At 45.7% G+C, this 23,016-nt stretch overlaps 2 protein-coding genes and 1 long non-coding RNA gene across 6 annotated transcripts in view; 1 reads left to right on the top strand and 2 right to left on the bottom strand.

The window, feature by feature from the left end:
• Positions 1–768: 768 nt before the first annotated feature.
• atp6ap1a (ATPase H+ transporting accessory protein 1a) lies at positions 769–16,835 on the bottom strand. Its single transcript, XM_044351257.1, has 11 exons — positions 16,567–16,835; positions 15,614–15,740; positions 13,699–13,773; positions 13,398–13,591; positions 10,018–10,058; positions 9,617–9,702; positions 8,575–8,724; positions 7,560–7,717; positions 5,160–5,210; positions 4,605–4,842; positions 769–2,242 (listed from the first exon to the last, which is right to left on the bottom strand). The coding sequence occupies exons 1-11, from the start codon at positions 16,692–16,694 to the stop codon at positions 2,033–2,035; spliced, it is 1,458 nt and encodes a 485-aa protein (XP_044207192.1). The 5' UTR covers positions 16,695–16,835; the 3' UTR covers positions 769–2,032.
• The window catches only part of LOC122982170, a 16,481-nt gene continuing 1,188 nt past the window's right edge, over positions 7,724–23,016 (top strand). Inside the window, exon 1 of the long non-coding RNA XR_006403409.1 lies at positions 7,724–8,300. This is a non-coding gene — a long non-coding RNA (uncharacterized LOC122982170). The remainder of the gene's footprint in view (positions 8,301–23,016) is intronic.
• tafazzin (tafazzin, phospholipid-lysophospholipid transacylase) overlaps positions 22,691–23,016 on the bottom strand; it is a 17,965-nt gene continuing 17,639 nt past the window's right edge. For all 4 annotated transcript variants that reach the window (XM_044351259.1, XM_044351258.1, XM_044351262.1 and 1 more), the window contains one exon: positions 22,691–23,016. This exon is cut by the window's right edge and continues 1,477 nt beyond it. The gene's annotated coding sequence lies outside the window, so the exon portion shown is untranslated.

The following is a 23,016-nucleotide window of genomic DNA, read 5'->3' as shown; positions in this document are numbered from 1 at the left end:
CAAGCGGGAAAATTAAAAAAGTGATTTCAGTGATTTGAAAAACCAATAAAAGAACTTTAAGAAACCAATAATATTAAATCCAATGTGAGGATTTTAATACTGGACTAACGTGGACTTCCTGTCTGGTTTAGGGTTAGAACACGACGAGCTGCATCAGTCCAACCTGCTGCAGATAAAACATGTCTGAACTTTACTGTGTCTGTCTGGAAGAGAAACGATCTGCCCCCCCCCCCCCCCCCCCCCCCCCCGCCCCGCCCCCATCAACCATTATTAAACCAAAGTATTGAATCATCGTGAGTCTCGTTACAGCAGCTGTTTGTTGTATAAAACCGTTTAAAAGTCGTCGTAAGTAACAACAAACTGATGAAAGTTTTATGATACGACTGATATTCAGAAATCACAAATAACTCGATATATATTGATTAATAATCATCAGTAATGTGGATCTAATGACTCAGTGGTTAAATAATAGAACAGCTGGAGCCTCGTCTCACATCACCATATCAATACAGTATCAATCAATCAGTATCACGTTGCTCTAGAATCAAGACTCAGTGATCGGTTGTCAATAAGAGAATCATTCAGTGTCTAAAATAGCAGGAAAATATCTCAATAACATGAACGTTACAGTGTGAAAAACATCAGGTTAAAATAATATGAAACATTATATATTTAATAATTAAAATGTTTCTCGTTATAGAAACTGATTAACGAGCTGCTCGTTATAGAAACTGATTAACGAGCTGCTGAAGGAAACACAGCGAAACGTTTCAGTCTTCAGATGTTTTATTGGGTTCACAGCAGCTGCACAACATCAGGAACGTTCACTAACATCAGGAACGTTCACTAACATCAGGAACGTTCACTAACATCATCAGGAATGTTCACTAACATCAGGAACGTTCACTAACATCAGGAACGTTCACTAACATCAGGAACGTTCACTAACAACATCAGGAACGTTCACTAACAACATCAGGAACGTTCACTAACATCAGGAACGTTCACTAACATCAGGAATGTTCACTAACATCAGGAATGTTCACTAACATCAGGAATGTTCACTAACAACATCAGGAACGTTCACTAACATCAGGAACGTTCACTAACATCAGGAACGTTCACTAACATCAGGAACGTTCACTACGAAGCATCCAACTAAATAAATTAAACTGTTTCACATGGAGCAGGTTTCAGTGCACATCAGGTAATAAATACAGTTGATGATGTGAGTTCATCCAGCTCAACATCATGATGGACGAGATTCATCATCCACAGGAAACAACTAAACGTCACAAACACAACAGTAAACACAAACACTCACCAATAAATAGCTTTTCACATTCAGTATGTACAGTTGAGTCCCTTTCATGTGGTCGTTATTATAATCAGTCTGCTGCTCGTGTTTCACTGTTACAGTCGAGTTTCTCTGAAAGACGAAGATGTTTGAGATGAAGCTCGTTGCTGCACGATAAACATGTTAAATGCAGCTGTTTCCTGTTTCCTGTGAACGCAGCACACAAGTAAAACATGAACATTATTCTGTATAGAAAAGATAAATATAAATATGATTCACGTTGTTTAAATTAAAGACGTCAGGAAACAGTTTCTATCATGAAGATTTATGGTTTGAAGAATCTTTGAGTCTTTCAGAGAAAAGGAAGCTGAGACGTAACTGCGACGCCGTGTCGACAGGAAGTGCAGCAGCATGTTAGCGGTGCGTCACACAGGAGGCGTTCAGGTGCTGTAGGTCACCTGGAAGCGCTCCGAGCGACTGCAGTTACGCTCATAACGAGGAGGAAAACAGATTTCAAGCCTAAAAATATGCAGACATGTCAACAACTGACTCGTCAGTATTAATTATACTGAAGACTGGAAACTGCGGCTGAGACGCTTTCAGTGTGGACACGTTGTGTAAAACACGAGAGCAACAAACTGGAAACTAGATTCTTTAGGATGCACATTTCAAACATAAAACAGACACACGATGAGTAAACCCTCGTTGTTTAGAGTGTGATTATATAACAGGTCGTCACTCCGTCTGCGGCACAGAGATCGCCGGGCCTTTGGGGTCATCGAAGCGGTCCATGGTGCGGAGCTGCATGATCATGTGCAGGCCGTAGGTGAGCACTAGGACCATGAGGAGACTGGTCATCAGACCCATCCAGATACCAGGAGAGAAGAAGCCGGCGCAGTCGCTGGCGTACGAGAAGTCGCCGCCCGTCACGTTGAAGCCTTGGATCTGCAGAAACACAACCGACGATTATTTCACCTCTTTCCTTCAGTGCTCGGCTCACCTGGTGAACCGCCGTCTCACGGTCCGTTAGCCTAGCTTAGCATGAAGACTGGAAGCAGGCGGGACAGCTACCTAAACACTCGTTAAGCTCTCTGATGTTCTGTTATGACCCGGCTCTGGATGGTTGAACTATCAGAGGATCACTAGTGTTGGTGAGCAGATGTGTGAATGTGTCGTGGTGCCGCAGGGAGTCTGGATGCACTAATGAAGTCTCTGCCTGTCTGGACCTAAAGGGTCAAACACAGACTCACAGCAGCCCGACACAAGACACAAACCTAAAGGCTGTCACAGTTCTAACCAGATGATGGTTTTACTGGGAGCTGCTGCTGGAATCATTTGTTTGCTGGGAGCAGGTGAGTTCATTTATGAGAGATGCACTATTTCCAGGCTTTATGCTAAGCTAAGTTTCTCTAAACGGGCAAATTCAAGCACCAGTTAAGCAGGAACTGTAAGAACAGACGGTGTATAAAGATGGACGTCATGACAGTGAAGCTAAAACATCTGGATCATAGGTCATAAGCCCCGCCCCCTGCTGGCTGTCGCAGTACAGGTCATAAGCCCCGCCCCCTGCTGGCTCATCACGCTGATGTTTGTCGCTCATTTTTCTGATCAGTTTGTTTTTAATTAGTTATTTGACGATATAAAACGGGTGTGACGTCATGATTGACAGCTGTGACAGCCGCTCTCACGCCGTTCTGACGCGGCGTGCTGCGTCGTCTTCAGGCTTCATGAGGTGGAGGACCACAAGGGCCACCGAAATAGTAATAAAGCATTTCTTTAATTAATAACTAATTGTACAATTGTACAAGTCAAAAAGTACATCATTTAAAAATACATTAATGAATTCTTAAATAAAAAACAAAATTTCAAAATCTATTTGAAAATGCAGTTTTAAAAGTAGGAATAAAGAAGTGAACATGCAAACTGAATGAAGAACACAGCTTTTAATCAGCCATCAGGATTAGCTAGATTGGAGTCATGTAGCTTCTTATTTCGCCGTTCAGTGACACTTTAATCGCTGCGCTGTTGAAACAAAAGTAAATCTTTCTCCTCCTGTCAGCGGCTGATAAACTCTGTTGAGTCACATTATGTCAGTTTGACTGTTTGTAGTGATATTCAGGTTTTATTTTGACGAATGTATGTTGGCTGTGTTGTATGAATGTAAATAACATGTCTAATTGATGATTAGCATCAATCACAAACTCGTTATCTGAAACGGAGGAATGGAGACGTTAGCTAGCTAACGCTAGCTCTCCTGAATCTGCCGGTTCGTCTCAGTAACAGAACAAACATTAACGTGATGTCATCATAACTCTCTGGAAGGACACGCAGACAAACCTACAAGCTGCTGCTGAGACAACACACAGCGCTAGCCCAGCGTTAGCCCAGCGTTAGCCCAGCTGTTAGCCCAGCTGTTAGCCCAGCGTTAGCCCAGCTGTTAGCTCAGCGTTAGCCCAGCGTTAGCTCAGCGTTAGCCCAGCTGTTAGCTCAGCGTTAGCCCAGCGTTAGCCCAGCTGTTAGCTCAGCGTTAGCCCAGCGCTAGCCCAGCTGTTAGCTCAGCGTTAGCCCAGCGTTAGCCCAGCACTAGCCCAGCGTTAGCCCAGCGCTAGCCCAGCTGTTAGCTCAGCGTTAGCCCAGCGTTAGCCCAGCGATAGCCCAGCACTAGCCCAGCGTTAGCCCAGCGCTAGCCCAGCTGTTAGCTCAGCGTTAGCCCAGCGTTAGCTCAGCACTAGCCCAGCGTTAGCCCAGCGCTAGCCCAGCGTTAGCCCAGCGTTAGCCCAGCGCTAGCCCAGCGCTAGCCCAGCGTTAGCCCAGCGCTAGCCCAGCGTTAGCCCAGCTGTTAGCCCAGCACTAGCCCAGCGCTAGCCCAGCATTAGCCCAGCACTAGCCCAGCACTAGCCCAGCGTTAGCCCAGCGTTAGCCCAGCTGTTAGCATGTTAGTCAGTTAACTTTAATATCTATATATAATAACGTCATCAGAGTTTTGTCAACAGTTTAATACGCATGAAGTCATTTGGAGATGAGTTCACGCTTATTAAACGGAGGTTTTATGAAACCGAAGCAGGTCGTTGTCGTTACAGTTGATCAGTTCAGTTTATCGTTATGTGTGTTTTCATTTGTTCTTTTATATCATGAACACTTTTTATTACACTTGTTTGTCTCTTGCCTCAGGTCACAACAACAACACCTGAAGTCCTGCTGAGGTTCACTTCCTGTGTCAGTGCCAGACAGGAAGTGATCGGGGTTACCGTAGCAACGTGCCGGATGCAGCTCCAGACAACACAAACACGAAAGAATAAAATCTTACCTGGAAGTCTTCGAACGACACCCTCCACTGATTGGCCGGATCTTTGGATGAACGTGGAACGAGCAGCGGCCAGCGGAAGTTGGTGACGGACTCGCAGCGGTAGGAGAACTCAGCCGGGGCGTAGATGTTCCTGGTGCCGTTAAACGTGGCTTTAGTCCCGTCGTACTCCAGATCCACCGAGTCCAGAGTGAACCAGCGACGGGAAGAAACCTTGTAGTGACGCTGGCTCATAGCGAAGCTGCACACACACACACACACACACACACACACACACACACACACACACACACACACACAGCTGTGGTGATGAAGGTCGAGGAGGAGGTGATGGTGCATTTTTGCTGCACTGATTAACATCCGTCAACGTCACTGAATTCAAGTATTTCAGGTTTAAACCTCGATGACAGAATATCAGATCCAGCGACACATAAACGTAAACATCTACAGTAAATACATGAGTGAGAGGTAACACACACACACACACACACACACACACACACACACACACACACACACACACACACACTTATACGCACTAACGAGCTGCAGACTCACATCAGTTTGAAGCTGCGGTGGCCGAGGACGTTCTCATAATTAAGAACCAACCTGCAAAAAACCAAACATGAGATCTTTACTGACTGTTTTCTCCTCCTGTTGACGTTCCCATGCCGACAGGAAACAACTACACATTCAATAAAACAACTGCAGGAAGAACAAGCGTTGATGTCTGGAACAACAATCTCTCCGTCGCTGTTTCATCGGATACGAAGCGTCGGCAGTAAAAATAACAAACTTATAATTCAGTGTTGATGGAAACGTGACGTCAGAGTGTCTACAGACGGTCTAAAGGTCTCTTAATAAAATATTCCCATTAATGTTTAATATCATTATAACATTGTTTTAAATGTACTCTAAAGAATTATATTATATATATTTAACTGTATGTTAGAACAAAAGGCTTCGTCTGGCAGCTGCTGTTGGTTTATATGTGATAGAGTTAATATGGTTGATACGGTTGATACGGTTGATATGGTTAATCTGGTTAATATGGTTAATCTGGTTAATATGGCTAATCTGGTTAATATGGTTAATCTGGTTAATATGGTTAATATGGTTAATCTGGTTAATATGGTTAATATGGTTAATATGGTTAATACGGTTGATATGGTTAATACGGTTGATATGGTTAATACGGTTAATACGGTTGATATGGTTAATACGGTTAATACGGTTAACATGGTTAATATGGTTAATATGGTTAATATGGTTGATACGGTTAATATGGTTAATATGGTTGATACGGTTGATACGGTTGATACGGTTAATACGGTTAATATGGTTGATATGGTTGATATGGTTGATACGGTTAATATGGTTAATATGGTTAATACGGTTAATATGGTTGATACGGTTAATACGGTTAATATGGTTGATACGGTTAATATGGTTAATATGGTTAATATGGTTGATATGGTTGATATGGTTGATACGGTTAATATGGTTAATATGGTTAATATGGTTAATATGGTTGATACGGTTAATACGGTTAATATGGTTAATATGGTTGATATGGTTGATACGGTTAATATGGTTAATATGGTTAATACGGTTAATACGGTTAATATGGTTGATATGGTTAATATGGTTGATATGGTTGATACGGTTAATATGGTTGATATGGTTAATATGGTTGATACGGTTGATATGGTTGATACGGTTAATATGGTTGATATGGTTGATACGGTTAATATGGTTGATATGGTTGATACGGTTAATACGGTTGATATGGTTGATATGGTTGATACGGTTGATACGGTTGATACGGTTGATACGGTTAATCTGGTTGATATGGTTGATACGGTTGATACAGTTAATCTGGTTAATACGGTTGATATGGTTAATATGGTTAATATGGTTAATATGGTTAATACGGTTAATATGGTTGATACGGTTGATATGGTTGATATGGTTAATATGGTTGATATGGTTGATATGGTTGATACGGTTAATATGGTTGATATGGTTGATATGGTTGATACGGTTAATACGGTTGATACGGTTGATACGGTTAATCTGGTTGATACGGTTGATACGGTTAATATGGTTAATACGGTTGATACGGTTGATACGGTTGATACGGTTAATATGGTTGATACGGTTGATACGGTTAATCTGGTTGATACGGTTGATATGGTTGATACGGTTAATATGGTTGATACGGTTAATATGGTTGATACGGTTGATACGGTTAATCTGGTTGATACGGTTGATATGGTTGATACGGTTGATACGGTTAATCTGGTTGATACGGTTGATACGGTTGATACGGTTGATACGGTTAATCTGGTTGATACGGTTGATATGGTTGATACGGTTGATACGGTTGATATGGTTAATATGGTTAATATGGTTGATACGGTTAATATGGTTGATACGGTTGATATGGTTAATACGGTTGATACGGTTGATACGGTTGATATGGTTAATACGGTTAATCTGGTTGATACGGTTAATCTGGTTGATACGGTTGATATGGTTGATATGGTTGATACGGTTGATATGGTTAATATGGTTAATATGGTTAATATGGTTGATACGGTTAATCTGGTTGATACGGTTGATACGGTTGATATGGTTAATACGGTTAATCTGGTTGATACGGTTAATCTGGTTGATACGGTTGATATGGTTGATATGGTTGATACGGTTGATATGGTTAATATGGTTAATATGGTTAATATGGTTGATACGGTTGATATGGTTGATATGGTTGATACGGTTGATATGGTTAATATGGTTAATCTGGTTGATACGGTTGATATGGTTAATACGGTTGATACGGTTGATACGGTTGATATGGTTAATATGGTTAATCTGGTTAATATGGTTAATCTGGTTAATCTGGTTAATAAATCCATTTGACTGGACTTTAAGCCCGTCAGAAGAAGGACCTACTTGGCTCTGGTCTTATCGCAGCTGGATCCGTGGAGTTTGGGGCTCACGCCCTCGCCGAAGGTGGACGGCGTGAGGTCGTGGTCCTCCCAGCGGCCGCTCCGCAGGATGCTGACTGACAGACCTTTAGCCCACAGCAGGATGCAGGTTTCCTCTCCTTCCTGCAGAGAGAATCAATCTGCTTTTATTTTGTTTTATTCTTTTTCTAATTGTCAATAAATCACATAAAGACCAAAAGCAACAACATGTTGGTCCGTCTGGTAAATACTTCCTGACGTCTCTCAGCTGCGAGCTCATTGGTTCCTCCTGAAGTCACAAATATAAAACACACGCTTTCACTTCCTGAAACAGCTGCTCACGGTTCCTCATACAGCAGGAAACAGTTTGTCGGGACTATTTTCAGCGGCGGATGAAGCACATGTGCTGCTGTGAGTGTTTATGATGTCATCACTGACAGCTGCTGGTGTTTGATGAACATTATTATTTAAACTGCAGCTCCGTCATTAAACTAACAGAATCCACCTTAAAGTGAAAATACTGCAGCAACATGTTCTGATGCATCGCGGCACCATAAATCATGTGACCACCCTTGTGATGTCGTATCAGACGTGTCGCTCTAGTTACTGGATGTGCTGCTGCATATTTAAAGGATCCGGCTGCTGAGTTTCTGTAGTTTCTGTGTTGTTTGCAGAGTTTTGGACTTTCTTTCTTTGATAAATTTAATATATAATATAAAAGTCAGAGGTTGTTTATCTGTAAACAGAACCGCGTTTCTGCACATGCTCAGTAGCGTCTGCCGTACACAGAACTGCTCTCTGGAGACTGAAAACATGATGCTGTTATTAGTTTCATGATGAAGGATCATGTGACCCAGAGCAGCGGTGTTTTAATCAGACATATTGATACAAACACGATACTGATCAGTAGATCAGTTCATTGATCCAAACATGAGATTTATTGACAAGAAGAAACGTGTGTCATGGCGACGCACTACAATGATGTCACCGAGTCACTGCACCTTAAACTCCACTGGACCGTAGATCTCAGCTTTCTCCTTGATCCGCCGCTGCCGCTCACGCTCACGCTCACGCTCACGGTAACCACCTCTGGCCTGCAGGAGAGAGCGGCCTCCTCCAAGCCCCACCTCCACCGACAGAGACGCCGCCTCCTGGCAACACACACACGAGTACAGTGAACACACACACACACACACACACACACACACATAAAGAGTGAACACACACACACACACACACACACATAAAGAGTGAACACACACACACACATGTGAACAGAGTGAACACACACACACACACACACACACACACATAAAGAGTGAACACACACACACACACACACACACACACACACATAAAGAGTGAACACACACACACACACACACACACATAAAGAGTGAACACACACACACACACACACACATAAAGAGTGAACACACACACACACACACACACACACATAAAGAGTGAACACACACACACACACACACACACACATAAAGAGTGAACACACACACACACACACACACATAAAGAGTGAACACACACACACACACACACACACACACACACATAAAGAGTGAACACACACACACACACACACACACACACACACATAAAGAGTGAACACACACACACACACACACACACACACACACACATAAAGAGTGAACACACACACACACACACACACACACACACACATAAAGAGTGAACACACACACACACACACACACACACACACACACACACACACACATAAAGAGTGAACACACACACACACACACACACACACATAAAGAGTGAACACACACACACACACACACACACATAAAGAGTGAACACACACACACACACACACACATAAAGAGTGAACACACACACACACACACACACACACACATAAAGAGTGAACACACACACACATGTGAACAGAGTGAACACACACACACACACACACACACATAAAGAGTGAACACACACACACACATGTAAACAGAGTGAACACACACACACACACATGTGAACAGAGTGACCTCTGACCTGTGACGGCTGCAGCGCCGTATAAATGGCCGTGTAGGGAACAGATTGAGTCTTCATGATGCTCATCACCTGACCAATCACCTCATCTGGAAATCAATATGTTCATTAATGGATCCTCTTCACCACATTCTTCATATATATTATAAATCCATTATGATTAGTAATTAGTGCTCTATTGTGTAACACAACATTTGTATCACATCTGTCCGTCCCGGCAGACGGATCCTCCGCTGTTAAAGGGTTTTTATAGAGTTTTAAGGGTCTGAGGACAGATGTTGTCTCTCTGACAGATGTTGTCTCTCTGTACAGATGTTGTCTCTCTGTACAGACTTTAAAGCCTTTGAGGCAGTTTGTGGGTTCAACAAATAAAACAGCCGTCAGCAGCTTTATGTCAGACTCACCGTTTCCACTGAGAATCTCTTTAGCAGACATCAGATCAGCCCTGAAAGAGTCAAAGAGACGAGAGTCAGACTTCAAAAACCTTTTAATGCCACAGAACACATTTAAATCCTGTTTCACAATCATACACCATCACATCTGGAGGAAAGAAGGAGAAGTGAAATTAGCGTGCCGGGCTTTAGCGTGCCGGGCTTTGATATGCTGGGCTTTAGCGTGCCGGGCTTTAGCGTGCCGGGCTTTAGCGTGCTGGGCTTTAGCGTGCTGGGCTTTGATATGCTGGGCTTTAGCGTGCTGGGCTTTAGCGTGCTGGGCTTTAGCGTGCTGGGCTTTAGCGTGCTGGTCTTTGATATGCTGGGCTTTAGCGTGCCGGGCTTTAGCGTGCCGGGCTTTAGCGTGCTGGGCTTTAGCGTGCTGGGCTTTGATATGCTGGGCTTTAGCGTGCTGGTCTTTGATATGCTGGGCTTTAGCGTGCCGGGCTTTGATATGCTGGGCTTTAGCGTGCTGGTCTTTAGCGTGCTGGGCTTTGATATGCTGGGCTTTAGCGTGCTGGTCTTTGACATGCTGGGCTTTAGCGTGCCGGGCTTTGATATGCTGGGCTTTAGCGTGCTGGTCTTTAGCGTGCTGGGCTTTAGCGTGCTGGGCTTTAGCGTGCTGGGCTTTAGCGTGCTGGGCTTTAGCGTGCCGGGCTTTAGCGTGCTGGGCTTTGATATGCTGGGCTTTAGCGTGCTGGGCTTTAGCGTGCCGGGCTTTGATATGCTGGGCTTTAGCGTGCTGGGCTTTAGCGTGCTGGGCTTTAGCGTGCTGGGCTTTAGCGTGCTGGGCTTTGATATGCTGGGCTTTGATATGCTGGGCTTTAGCGTGCTGGGCTTTAGCGTGCTGGGCTTTGATATGCTGGGCTTTAGCGTGCTGGTCTTTAGCGTGCCAGGCTTTAGCGTGCTGGGCTTTAGCGTGCTGGGCTTTGATATGCTGGGCTTTGATATGCTGGGCTTTAGCGTGCTGGGCTTTAGCGTGCTGGGCTTTAGCGTGCTGGGCTTTAGCGTGCTGGGCTTTGATATGCTGGGCTTTAGCGTGCTGGGCTTTAGCGTGCTGGGCTTTGATATGCTGGGCTTTAGCGTGCTGGGCTTTGATATGCTGGTCTTTAGCGTGCCGGGCTTTAGCGTGCTGGGCTTTAGCGTGCTGGGCTTTAGCATGCTGGGCTTTAGCGTGCCGGGCTTTGATATGCTGGGCTTTAGCGTGCTGGGCTTTAGCGTGCTGGGCTTTAGCGTGCTGGGCTTTGATATGCTGGGCTTTAGCGTGCTGGGCTTTAGCGTGCCGGGCTTTAGCGTGCCGGGCTTTAGCGTGCCGGGCTTTGATATGCTGGGCTTTAGCGTGCCGGGCTTTGATATGCTGGGCTTTAGCGTGCTGGGCTTTAGCGTGCTGGGCTTTAGCGTGCCGGGCTTTAGCGTGCCGGGCTGTAGCGTGCTGGGCTTTAGCGTGCCGGGCTTTAGCGTGCTGGGCTTTAGCGTGCTGGGCTTTGATATGCCGGGCTTTAGCGTGCTGGGCTTTAGCGTGATGGGCTTTAGCGTGCCGGGCTTTAGCGTGCCGGGCTTTAGCGTGCTGGGCTTTAGCGTGCCGGGCTTTAGCGTGCCGGGCTTTAGCGTGCCGGGCTTTAGCGTGATGGGCTTTAGCGTGATGGGCTTTAGCGTGCCGGGCTTTGATATGCTGGGCTTTGATATGCTGGGCTTTAGCGTGCCGGGCTTTAGCGTGCCGGGCTTTAGCGTGCTGGGCTTTGATATGCTGGTCTTTAGCGTGCTGGTCTTTAGCGTGCCGGGCTTTAGCGTGCTGGGCTTTAGCGTGCTGGGCTTTGATATGCTGGTCTTTAGCGTGCTGGGCTTTAGCGTGCTGGGCTTTAGCGTGCTGGGCTTTAGCGTGCTGGGCTTTAGCGTGCTGGGCTTTGATATGCTGGGCTTTAGCGTGCTGGTCTTTAGCGTGCTGGGCTTTGATATGCTGGGCTTTAGCGTGCCGGGCTTTGATATGCTGGGCTTTAGCGTGCTGGGCTTTAACGTGCTGGTCTTTAGCGTGCCGGGCTTTGATATGCTGGGCTTTAGCGTGCCGGGCTTTAGCGTGCCGGGCTTTAGCGTGCTGGGCTTTGATATGCTGGGCTTTAGCGTGCCGGGCTTTAGCGTGCCGGGCTTTAGCGTGCTGGGCTTTGATATGCTGGGCTTTGATATGCTGGGCTTTGATATGCTGGGCTTTAGCGTGCCGGGCTTTAGCGTGCCGGGCTTTAGCGTGCCGGGCTTTAGCGTGCCGGGCTTTAGCGTGCTAGGCTTTAGCGTGCTGGGCTTTAGCGTGCCGGGCTTTGATATGCTGGGCTTTAGCGTGCTGGGCTTTAGCGTGCTGGGCTTTGATATGCTGGGCTTTAGCGTGCCGGGCTTTAGCGTGCTGGGCTTTGATATGCCGGTCTTTAGCGTGCTGGGCTTTAGCGTGCTGGGCTTTAGCGTGCTGGGCTTTAGCGTGCCGGGCTTTGATATGCTGGGCTTTAGCGTGCTGGTCTTTAGCGTGCTGGGCTTTAGCGTGCCAGGCTTTAGCGTGCCGGGCTTTAGCGTGCTGGGCTTTGATATGCTGGGCTTTAGCGTGCTGGGCTTTAGCGTGCCGGGCTTTGATATGCTGGGCTTTAGCGTGCTGGTCTTTAGCGTGCCAGGCTTTAGCGTGCTGGGCTTTAGCGTGCTGGGCTTTGATATGCTGGGCTTTAGCGTGCTGGTCTTTAGCGTGCTGGGCTTTAGCGTGCCAGGCTTTAGCGTGCCGGGCTTTAGCGTGCTGGGCTTTGATATGCTGGGCTTTAGCGTGCTGGGCTTTAGCGTGCTGGGCTTTAGCGTGCCGGGCTTTGATATGCTGGGCTTTAGCGTGCTGGTCTTTAGCGTGCCAGGCTTTAGCGTGCTGGGCTTTAGCGTGCTGGGCTTTGATATGCTGGGCTTTAGCGTGCTGGTCTTTAGCGTGCCAGGCTTTAGCGTGCCGGGCTTTAGCGTGCCGGGCTTTAGCGTGCTGGGCTTTAGCGTGCCGGGCTTTGATATGCTGGGCTTTAGCGTGCTGGGCTTTAGCGTGCTGGGCTTTAACGTGCTGGTCTTTAGCGTGCCGGGCTTTGATATGCTGGGCTTTAGCGTGCTGGGCTTTAACGTGCTGGGCTTTAGCGTGCCGGGCTTTAGCGTGCCGGGCTTTAGCGTGCCGGGCTTTAGCGTGCCGGGCTTTAGCGTGCTGGGCTTTGATATGCTGGGCTTTGACGTGCCGGGCTCTGTACTGGGAAAGACCTGAATGTTGTGATGGTTAAACCGTGATACTGGCATCACCATCAGTACTCAGTTCTGATTGGCTGACTCTGATTGACAGGTGTGTCCGGTGGACGTACCCGATGCCGTACGGCAGCCTGAACACCAGCAGGGCAGGTGAGGAGGCGTTGAGTCTCAGCTGGCTCAGTGTCTCAGGGTCCATGTACAGAGGGGAGGTTTCCAATTGGTCCTGCAGCTGGCCAATCACTGCGTTGGAGGCCGGCCAGGACACAGCAGGTAACACCAGAGGAGAGGACGAGGACATCAGAGCGCTCTGAGGCACAGGAGAGATGAATGAATGACAAGAAGAGACATGTTTCTGACAGGAAGGGGACTCTAACGAGAGAACTAGCAGGAAACACTGAGAGTGATTAATCTCACCTCCAGGTTGGGGAAAGCGCTGTCCTGCTTGTTTCCAAACGCTCCTCCATACATGGTGAAGTCCTCGATGCTCATCTGGTGTGGAGACAAAGACTCTGTTACAGTGAGCAGACAGTTTGGACTCTGATGACCTTTGAAGACATCTGTCTTTTACCTGCACAGCAGTTTATAACTCTGAGGACAGTTACCATGGCGACATCACTACGACTACGTGCAGTAGTCGTATGCATCCCCGCCAGAGGAAGTAAAACCTGGACCATGTTTATAGCAACATTACTGGCAGCTACATAAAAAGAGTCAAACCAGTGAACAGATGAAGCTGCAGCAGCTCTGCAGGACGGTTTGAGACGCTGCCACCAGGAAAACCACATCAACCTGGAGAACCACATCAACCTGGAGAACCACATCAACCTGGAGAACCACATCAACCTGGAGAACCACATCAACCTGGAGGAAAACACATCAACCTGGAGGAAAACACATCAACCTGGAGGAAAACACATCAACAGATGTGATGATGATGAACAGACAGGTGAGGGCTCTGCCTTTCACTCAGGTGATGATGAAACACCACCAGAATAAGACTGAAAGCATCCAGGAGGCAAAGCGGAGACGTCAGCGGAGACGTCAGCGGAGACGGGACCAGAGAGATGTGGCAGCTGATCCAGAACATCACAGACTACTACAGGATAATGTTTGAGGCCACGTTGGCAGACGAGCTGAACTCGTTCTGACATCCTCAACAAACAGTCGGCTGTAAAGTCCAGTCGGTCTGCAGAAGACCTGCTGCTGTCAGTTATTAACTGACACGCTGTCGTCTGCACTGCACATATATATACATATGTACATATACATATAACTGCACTACAACATGAAAATAGATTATTTATTAGTTTATATACTTCCTGTTTGTATGAGTAGCATTAAGGGATTACCAACTACATCACTGCATTTCCTTCTAATCTCATGTTGCAAAATGATAATAAATGAATCTTTATGAATGAAACTCTGCAAATTGTGTCACGATTTTTGAGAAAATCTGCTGCAGAATCAAACATGTTTGTCCTCAGGGGTTAGGGTCAGGGTCCGGGGTTCGGGGTCCGGGGTTCGGGTCAGGGTCAGGGTCAGGGTCAGGGGTCAGGGTCAGGGTTCGGGTTGGGGTACGGGTTCGGGGTTCGGGTTCGGGGTAGGGGTTCAGGGTCAGGGTCAGGGTCAGGGTTCAGGGTCAGGGTCAGGGTTTGGGGTTCAGGGTTCGGGGTTGGGGTTGGGGTTGGGGTCCGGGGTTCGGGTTCGGGTCGGGGTTAGGGGTCAGGGTTCGGGTCAGGGTTCGGGTCGGGGTTCGGGTCAGGGTTCGGGTTTAGGGGTCGGGGTTAGGGGTTGGGGTTCGGGGTCAGGGTTCGGGTCAGGGTTCGGGTCAGGGTTCGGGTCAGGGTTCGGGTCGGGGTTCGGGTCGGGGTTCGGGGTTGGGGTTGGGGTCCGGGGTTTGGGTTGGGGTTCGGGTCAGGGTTCGGGGTTCGGGGTCAGGGTTCAGGTCAGAGTTCGGGTTCGGGTTCGGGGTTCAGGGTTCGGGTCAGGGTCAGGGTCAGGGTCAGGGTTCAGGGTCAGGGTCAGGGTTCGGGTTCGGGGTCAGGGTCAGGGTTGGGGTTGGGGTTCGGGGTTTGGGGTTCGGGTCCGGGTTCGGGTCAGGGTTCGGGGTCAGGGTTCGGGGTAGGGGTTGGGGTAGGGGTTCAGGGTTCAGGGTTCAGGGTTCAGGGTTCGGGGTTGGGGTAGGGGTTCGGGGTTCAGGGTTCGGGGTTTGGGGGTTGGGGTTAGGGGTTCAGGGTCAGGGTTCGGGGTTTGGGGTTGGGGGTTGGGGTTCGGGTCAGGGTTCAGGGTCAGGGTTCGGGGTTCGGGTTGGGGGGTAGGGATGTGTTACCTTGTCCTGCAGAAACAGCACGATGTTTCGTGGACCCACATTCAGAGCTTTCTCCAGGTAAGCAGCCAGCTGCTGCTGCCCGACGATGTGACCGGCCGACGGAGGAGACTGGCTGGGCAGAAACGTCCTGAACAACAAGTCACATGATCAGTTCAAACACAGACTGATCTGCTCACTGCAGCATCAAGATAATATTCACAATCAACAGCAGTGAAACAGTCAGAATGACGCCGCAGGGAACGTTTATCTTCATCTGACTGAAGAACTGGATTAGAATAGATTTATATTTTAAATATGACAAACTATTGATCCAGAGCACCAACAGTAAAGGTTCAATATAGACTCAATTATATCTGACTGGACAGAAATGTGTGTATGTTATATATTATATATTATATATTATATATATACACACATCCTGTCCTGCATGAACTGATGATGATGCAGCTGCTCTTCATTATTACACATAAACCTGATCATATTGATCTCCATCAGCAGTGATAATAGTTTATTAACATGATGTAATTATTGATCTCCATCAGCAGTGATAATAGTTTATTAACATGATGTAATTATTGATCTCCATCAGCAGTGATAATAGTTTATTAACATGATGTAATTATTGTTATATCTCACAGACACAGAGAGGAAAGTACAGACGTTCATCCAGCAGCTGTGATGTGGATCATCACTATCGATCATCGATCCTGTGTATTGATAACGGGCCTGCTGGAGGACACCTGACGTCATGAGGATTACTGTCTCACCTTTCGTTACTTTAATTATTCACGCGCTTAAATGAAACACAGTCCAGTCAGTATTTTATTGATTATCTAACGGAGAACTATAGAGGCCGCGTGACGTCCCGATAACATCCAGCTCACCGTTACACGACCGTTACACGACCGTCAAATAACCGTCAAATAACCGTCAGCTATCCGTCAGAATCTCACCCCTCGCTGGTCCACAGGAGCAGCGGGACCTGGTCCTCGCAGAGTCCCGGCTTCAGAGAGACCAGCAGGCCGACAAACAGCGACAGAGCCGCGGAGGAGCCGAGACGGAGAGTCCCTGCAGCCGCCATCTTCACCAGATCTGACAGTGACGTCAGTCACGTGACGGTGGATGAAGAAGATGCTCCTCTGCGGCGGACGTCACTGACGCACTGGATGCGCGAACCTCAGCGGTGCGCGTGCGTCGTTGAACTGCTGCGTCCCGCACGCTCGCAGCGTCCACGCGGGAAGCGCGTCTGTCTAACCCTGACCCGCCGGCAGCCCGGTCCCCGCCGCCCGCAGCCCGGTCCCCGCCGCCGGCAGCCCGGTCCCCGCCGCCCGCAGCCCGGTCCCCGCCGCCGGCAGCCCGGTCCCCGCCGCCCGCAGCCCGGTCTCCGCCGCCCGCAGCCCGGTCTCCGCCGCCGGCAGCCCGGTCTGTCCACCCGGTTCCCGGTGTATTTCTGCTGAGGTCCGGGACGCGCTGCATGCGCGAGCAGCGCGCGTGCGTCGCTTCATCTAGAGATTCCAGGTTTTCTCCGTGTGACGCGCGCGGTTCTCAGCAGAAATACACACTTTCCCACATGTATATCATTAAAACAAATATAAAATAAATGACTATATAAAATTAAATAAATCAGTAAATAAAGATTATTAGAAAGCTTTTGATAAAAGTTTTTAAACGCGACTTAAAAGAAGAAACTGAATTAGCAAGTCTGAGATTCTCTGCAGGTTCTCTAAACCTCCTAAACCTCCAACCCCCAACCTCCTAAACCTCCAAACCCTCCTAAACCTCCTAAACCCCCTCAGCCTCAGCAGCACGGATAATACATCCACGGTTGATGATGTCATCTTTCACGGTTGATGATGTCATCCTTGATAACAGATAATACATCCATGGATTAATGATTGATGACGTAATGTAATGATTGATTAGGGGAGAGCAGATGTAATCTGGGGCCATGCAGTGTTTTACATATATATTGACTGTATTTATTTATGGGGACAGTTTTTAGCAGTAAAGATGCTCCGCTGTTAGCTTAAAGCTAATTTACAATCCAAACATACAACAGCACAACAACAAGCAGCACAAAGCAAAAAACACACAGAACACACCGTACAAAATACAAAATACAAAATACACACAACAGCACATCACACACACAATGTCACTTAGAAATTAATAATGTAAACATGTCAAATTAAAAGTAGGACTATGCTAATGCTAATGCTAATGCTAATGCTAATGCTAATGAGACCAGAGACGGAGTTTAGACTCAGTGTCAAACAGCTGATTGGTCTTTAGCAGATTATTTAATTGAAATAATAAATAATGTAATTAGGATCTTAAATTCAATTCTGAAACTAATTGTTCAGTATGAAACTTCATATATCACTCTTAATACTTCACTATAAGTACATTTTGATGCTATGTACTTTTACTACAGGATGTCATGTTTCTATAATATGGTAATAATAATATTAATAATAATATTTATAATAATAATAATAATAATAATAATAATAATCTGAATACTTCATGTGTAACAGCCTTCAAGACAAGTAAGTGTTAAAAACAAATATTTATTTGGTAGTTTAGTTCAATTCATTTATCTTGTTCTCTGTACTGCAATACAGAATAAAAGTACTTTAGTACTTTAAATCTACTTCAAGTTCTCAGTGCAGGAAAACCTCCTGAAGTTAAATGATTGTATAATTAATAGCGACGCCTTCATCAATCAATCAATCAATCATTTCAATTTTTATATATATAGCGCCATATCACAACAGAAGTCATCTCAAGGCACTTTTCACATAGAGCAGGTCAAGACCGAACTCTTTAATTTACAGAGACCCAACAATTCCCCCATGAGCAGCACTTGGCGACAGCGGGAAGGAAAAACTCCCCTTTAACGGGTAGAAACCTCAAGCAGAACCCGGCTCTTGGTGGGCGGCCATCTGCTTTGACCGGTTGGGTTGAGAGAGAGAAAGAGAGAGGGAAAGGGGGAGGGGGGGACAGAATAACAACAATCACAACAACAACAACAAGCACAAGCATCAATAGACAGGGAAGGATGCCAACAGGACTGTGAAGGACCGCGAAGGCTCAGCCCAGAACCCAGGGGTTCCTGTGAGATGAGAAAGCACAAAAAACTCCGGGGAAGAAGCAAAGTTAGTGACATGCATTGATGTTACATGAATGCATACAGATGGAGAGGAGGAAGAGGAGAGAGGAGCTCAGTGCATCATGGGAAGTCCCCCAGCAGTCTAGGCCTATAGCAGCATAACTAAGGGCTGATCCAAGGCGAGCCTGGTCGGCCCTAACTATAAGCTTTATCAAAAAGGAAAGTTTTAAGCCTACTCTTAAACATAGAGAGGGTGTCTGCACTCCGGACCCAATCTGGAAGATGGTTCCACAGGAGAGGAGCCTGATAGCTGAAGGCTCTGCCTCCCATTCTACTTTTAAAGACTGTAGGAACCACCAGTAAGCTGCATACTGGGAGCGCAGTGTTCTAGTGGGATAATACGGTATTATGAGCTCTTCAAGATATGATGGTGTCTGACCATTAAGGGCTTTGTAAGTTAGGAGAAGGATTTTAAATTCTATTCTAGATTTTACAGGAAGCCAATGTAGTGAAGCTAAAATGGGAGAAATGTGGTCTCTTTTTCTAGTTTTAGTCAGAACACGTGCAGCTGCATTCTGGACCAGCTGGAGAGTCTTTAGAGACTTGTTAGGGCAGCCTGATAATAAGGAATTGCAATAATCCAGCCTAGAAGTAACAAATGTGTGAACTAGTTTTTCTGCATCTTTTAGGGACAGGATGTGATTTTTGTGATATTACGTAAGTGAAAAAAGGCAGTCCTTGAGATTTGATTTATGTGGGAGTTAAAGGACATATCCTGATCAAAGATAACTCCCAGATTCCTTACGGTGGTGCTGGAGGCCAGGGTAATGCCATCCAGAGTAGCTTTATCATTAGATAATGTGTTTCTAAGGTGTTTAGGGCCAAACACAATAACTTCAGTTTTATCTGAGTTTAGTAGCAGAAAATTGCAGGTCATCCAGGTCTTTATGTCGTTAAGGCATGTTTGGAGTTTGTTTAACTGATTGGTTTCATCAGGCTTCATTGATAAATATAATTGGGTGTCATCTGCATAACACTGAACATTTATGGAGTGTTTCCTAATAATATTACCTAAAGGAAGCATATATAAGGTGAATAGAATTGGTCCAAGTACAGAACCTTGTGGAACTCCGTGTCTAACTTTTGCCTTCATGGAGGATTCATCATTAACATGTACAAACTGAAATCGGTCTGATAAATAGGACTTAAACCAGCTTAATGCAGTTCCTTTAACGCCAATTAAATGTTCCAGTCTCTGTAATAGGATTTGATGGTCAATTGTGTCGAATGCAGCACTAAGATCTAACAGGACAAGTATAGAGACAAATCCTTTGTCCGATGCAGTTAGGAGGTCATTTGTGACTTTCACCAGTGCTGTCTCTGTGCTATGATGCCTCTAAATCCTGACTGAAAATCCTCAAATAAACTATTGTTATGTAGAAAGTCACATAACTGATTAGAGACTGCTTTCTCAAGGATCTTAGAGAGAAATGGAAGGTTAGATATAGGTCTATAATTGGCTAAAACACCTGAATCAAGAGTAGGCTTCTTAAGAAGAGGTTTAATTACAGCTATTTTAAAAGACTGTGGTACATAGCCTGTTACTAAAGACAGATTGATCATATCTAGTAAAGAAGTGCTCACTAAGGGTAAGACTTCCTTAAGCAGCCTAGTTGGGATGGGATCTAAGAGACAGGTTGATGGTTTAGATGAACAAATCATTGAAGTTAGTTCAGACAAGTCTACTGGAGACAAACAGTCCAAATATATGTCAGGATTTACAGCTGTTTCTAAGGTTCCTGTGTTTGGGGAGAGAACGGTGCCTGTTGAGGGCAGGAGGTGGTTAATTTTGTCTCTAATAGTTAGAATTTTATCATTAAAGAAGCTCATAAAGTCGTTACTACTGAGAGCTATAGGAATACATGGATCAATAGAGTTATGACTCTTTGTCAGCCAAAGTGCTGAAAAGGAACCTAGGGCAGTTTTTATTCTCTTCTATTAATGCTGAGTAATAGGCGGCTCTGGCATTACAGAGGGCCTTCCTATATGTTTTAACACTATCTTGCCAGACTAAGCCAGATTCTTCTACTTTGGTGGAACGCCAAATCCTTTCCAATTTTCACGATGTTTGCTTTAATTTGCGGGTTTGGGAGTTAAACCATGGAGCTAACCTCTTATGTTTTATTATCTTCTTTTTTAAGGAGGCGATGGAGTCGAGTGTTATTCGTAATGAGCCTGCAGCACTATCAACAAGATTATCAGTTTGGGAGGAACTAAAGTTAACATAAGAGTCCTCTGTAGTATTGAGACATGGCAGTGAATTCAATACTGATGGAACTGCTTCCTTAAATTTATCTACAACACTATCAGAGAGACATCTAGTGAGGACATTTTTGTCTAATGGTGTGTAATCCAGTAACAGGAATTCAAAAGTTATTAAAAAATGATCTGATAAAATAGGATTTTGTGGAAAAATTATTAAATGTTCAATTTCGATGCCATAATTCAGAACAAGGTGGAGGGTGTGGTTCAGACAGTGAGTGGGATTATTTACACTCTGAGAGAAGCCAATTGAGTCTAATAATGAGATAAATGCAGTGCTGAGACTGTCACTATCAACGTCCACATGAATATTAAAATCACCTACTATAATTACTTTATCTGTACTAAGGACTAAGTTTGATAAAAACTCTGAGAATTCAGATCAGAGTTCAGAGTACGGACCAGGAGGATGGTTCACTATAACACATAGAACTAGCTGTAAAGTTTTCCAGGTTGGCTGAGAGACTAAGAACAAGACTTTCTAATGAGTTATAATGAAGTTCAGGTCTAGAGTTGATAATGAGGCTGCGACTCCTCCTCGGCCAGTGTCTGGAGGAATGTGAGTATTAATATGACTGGGAGGACTGGATTCATTTAGACTGACATGTTCTTCATGACACAGCCAGGTTTCAGTAAGACAATCAATCAATATGATGATCTGAGATTAAATCGTTTATTAATACGGCTTCAGATGAAAGAGATCTAATGTTCAAGAGTCCACATTTAATTCTCTTATTTTGTTGTACTATTGCAGTAGTGGTTTTAATTTTTACTAGATTTTCATGAATGACTCTTCTTTTGTTTACTTTGGATTTAATTGATTTAAGTGGTCGGGGGACAGACACGGTCTCTATGTGGTTTTGGGGACAGACACGGTCTCTATGTGGTTTTGGGGGACAGACACAGTCTCTATGTGGTTTTGGGGACAGACACAGTCTCTATGTGGTTTTGGGGACAGACACGGTCTCTATGTGGTTTTGGGGGACAGACACAGTCTCTATGTGGTTTTGGGGACAGACACAGTCTCTATGTGGTTTTGGGGACAGACACGGTCTCTATGTGGTTTTGGGGACAGACACAGTCTCTATGTGGTTTTGGGGGACAGACACGGTCTCTATGTGGTTTTGGGGACAGACACAGTCTCTATGTGGTTTTGGGGACAGACACAGTCTCTATGTGGTTTTGGGGACAGACACAGTCTCTATGTGGTTTTGGGGGACAGACACGGTCTCTATGTGGTTTTGGGGACAGACACAGTCTCTATGTGGTTTTGGGGACAGACACAGTCTCTATGTGGTTTTGGGGACAGACACAGTCTCTATGTGGTTTTGGGGGACAGACACGGTCTCTATGTGGTTTTGGGTGGGTAACTGCTCTAATGGAAGCACAGAGAAGCGTGTAGGACTGCAGCTCTGCTTCCTGGTCTCAGCTCTGGGTTGTCATGGTTTTGGTCTACTAATAAACTCAGCCATATTTCTGGATATGAGAGCAGCTCCATCCAGAGTGGGATGTATGCCGTCTCTCCTAATCAGTGTGATTTTAGTCTCGTTCATTAATAAACTGACGACTTGCAGCGAGTTTCCGTCTGTTGCTTCTTCAACATGTTTGGATCAGCTGATCAGTTCAGAGGTTCAAACACGACACACAAGTCCAAAACTTTATTGGCATTCACAGAAAGTGGGACAGAGCGGCACCAGAGGAAGGTGAGGCCTTTATAAAATAACCAGTCAGACGTGGCCTTTCCTCCCTTCATAAAGCCATCGATCTCTGTGATAAAACATCGATACATCTGATCGGGAAGCGTTCAGAGAACCAAAGAGAATAAATCTCTACAGAAATGATGTGAATGAGATGACAGAGGCGGCACATCGTGATGTGATGGAGAATCTGAGGAGCAGATTTCAAGCTGCAAGAACAGAATAAAAGGAGAAAACATAGAAATGGTTCAATAAAGAAATAATATTCTAAC

Source organism: Thunnus albacares, chromosome 5, assembly GCF_914725855.1.
Source record: "Thunnus albacares chromosome 5, fThuAlb1.1, whole genome shotgun sequence".
NCBI classification, from domain to species: Eukaryota; Metazoa; Chordata; class Actinopteri; order Scombriformes; family Scombridae; genus Thunnus; species Thunnus albacares.
This window is presented reverse-complemented; position numbering and strand designations above follow the sequence as displayed.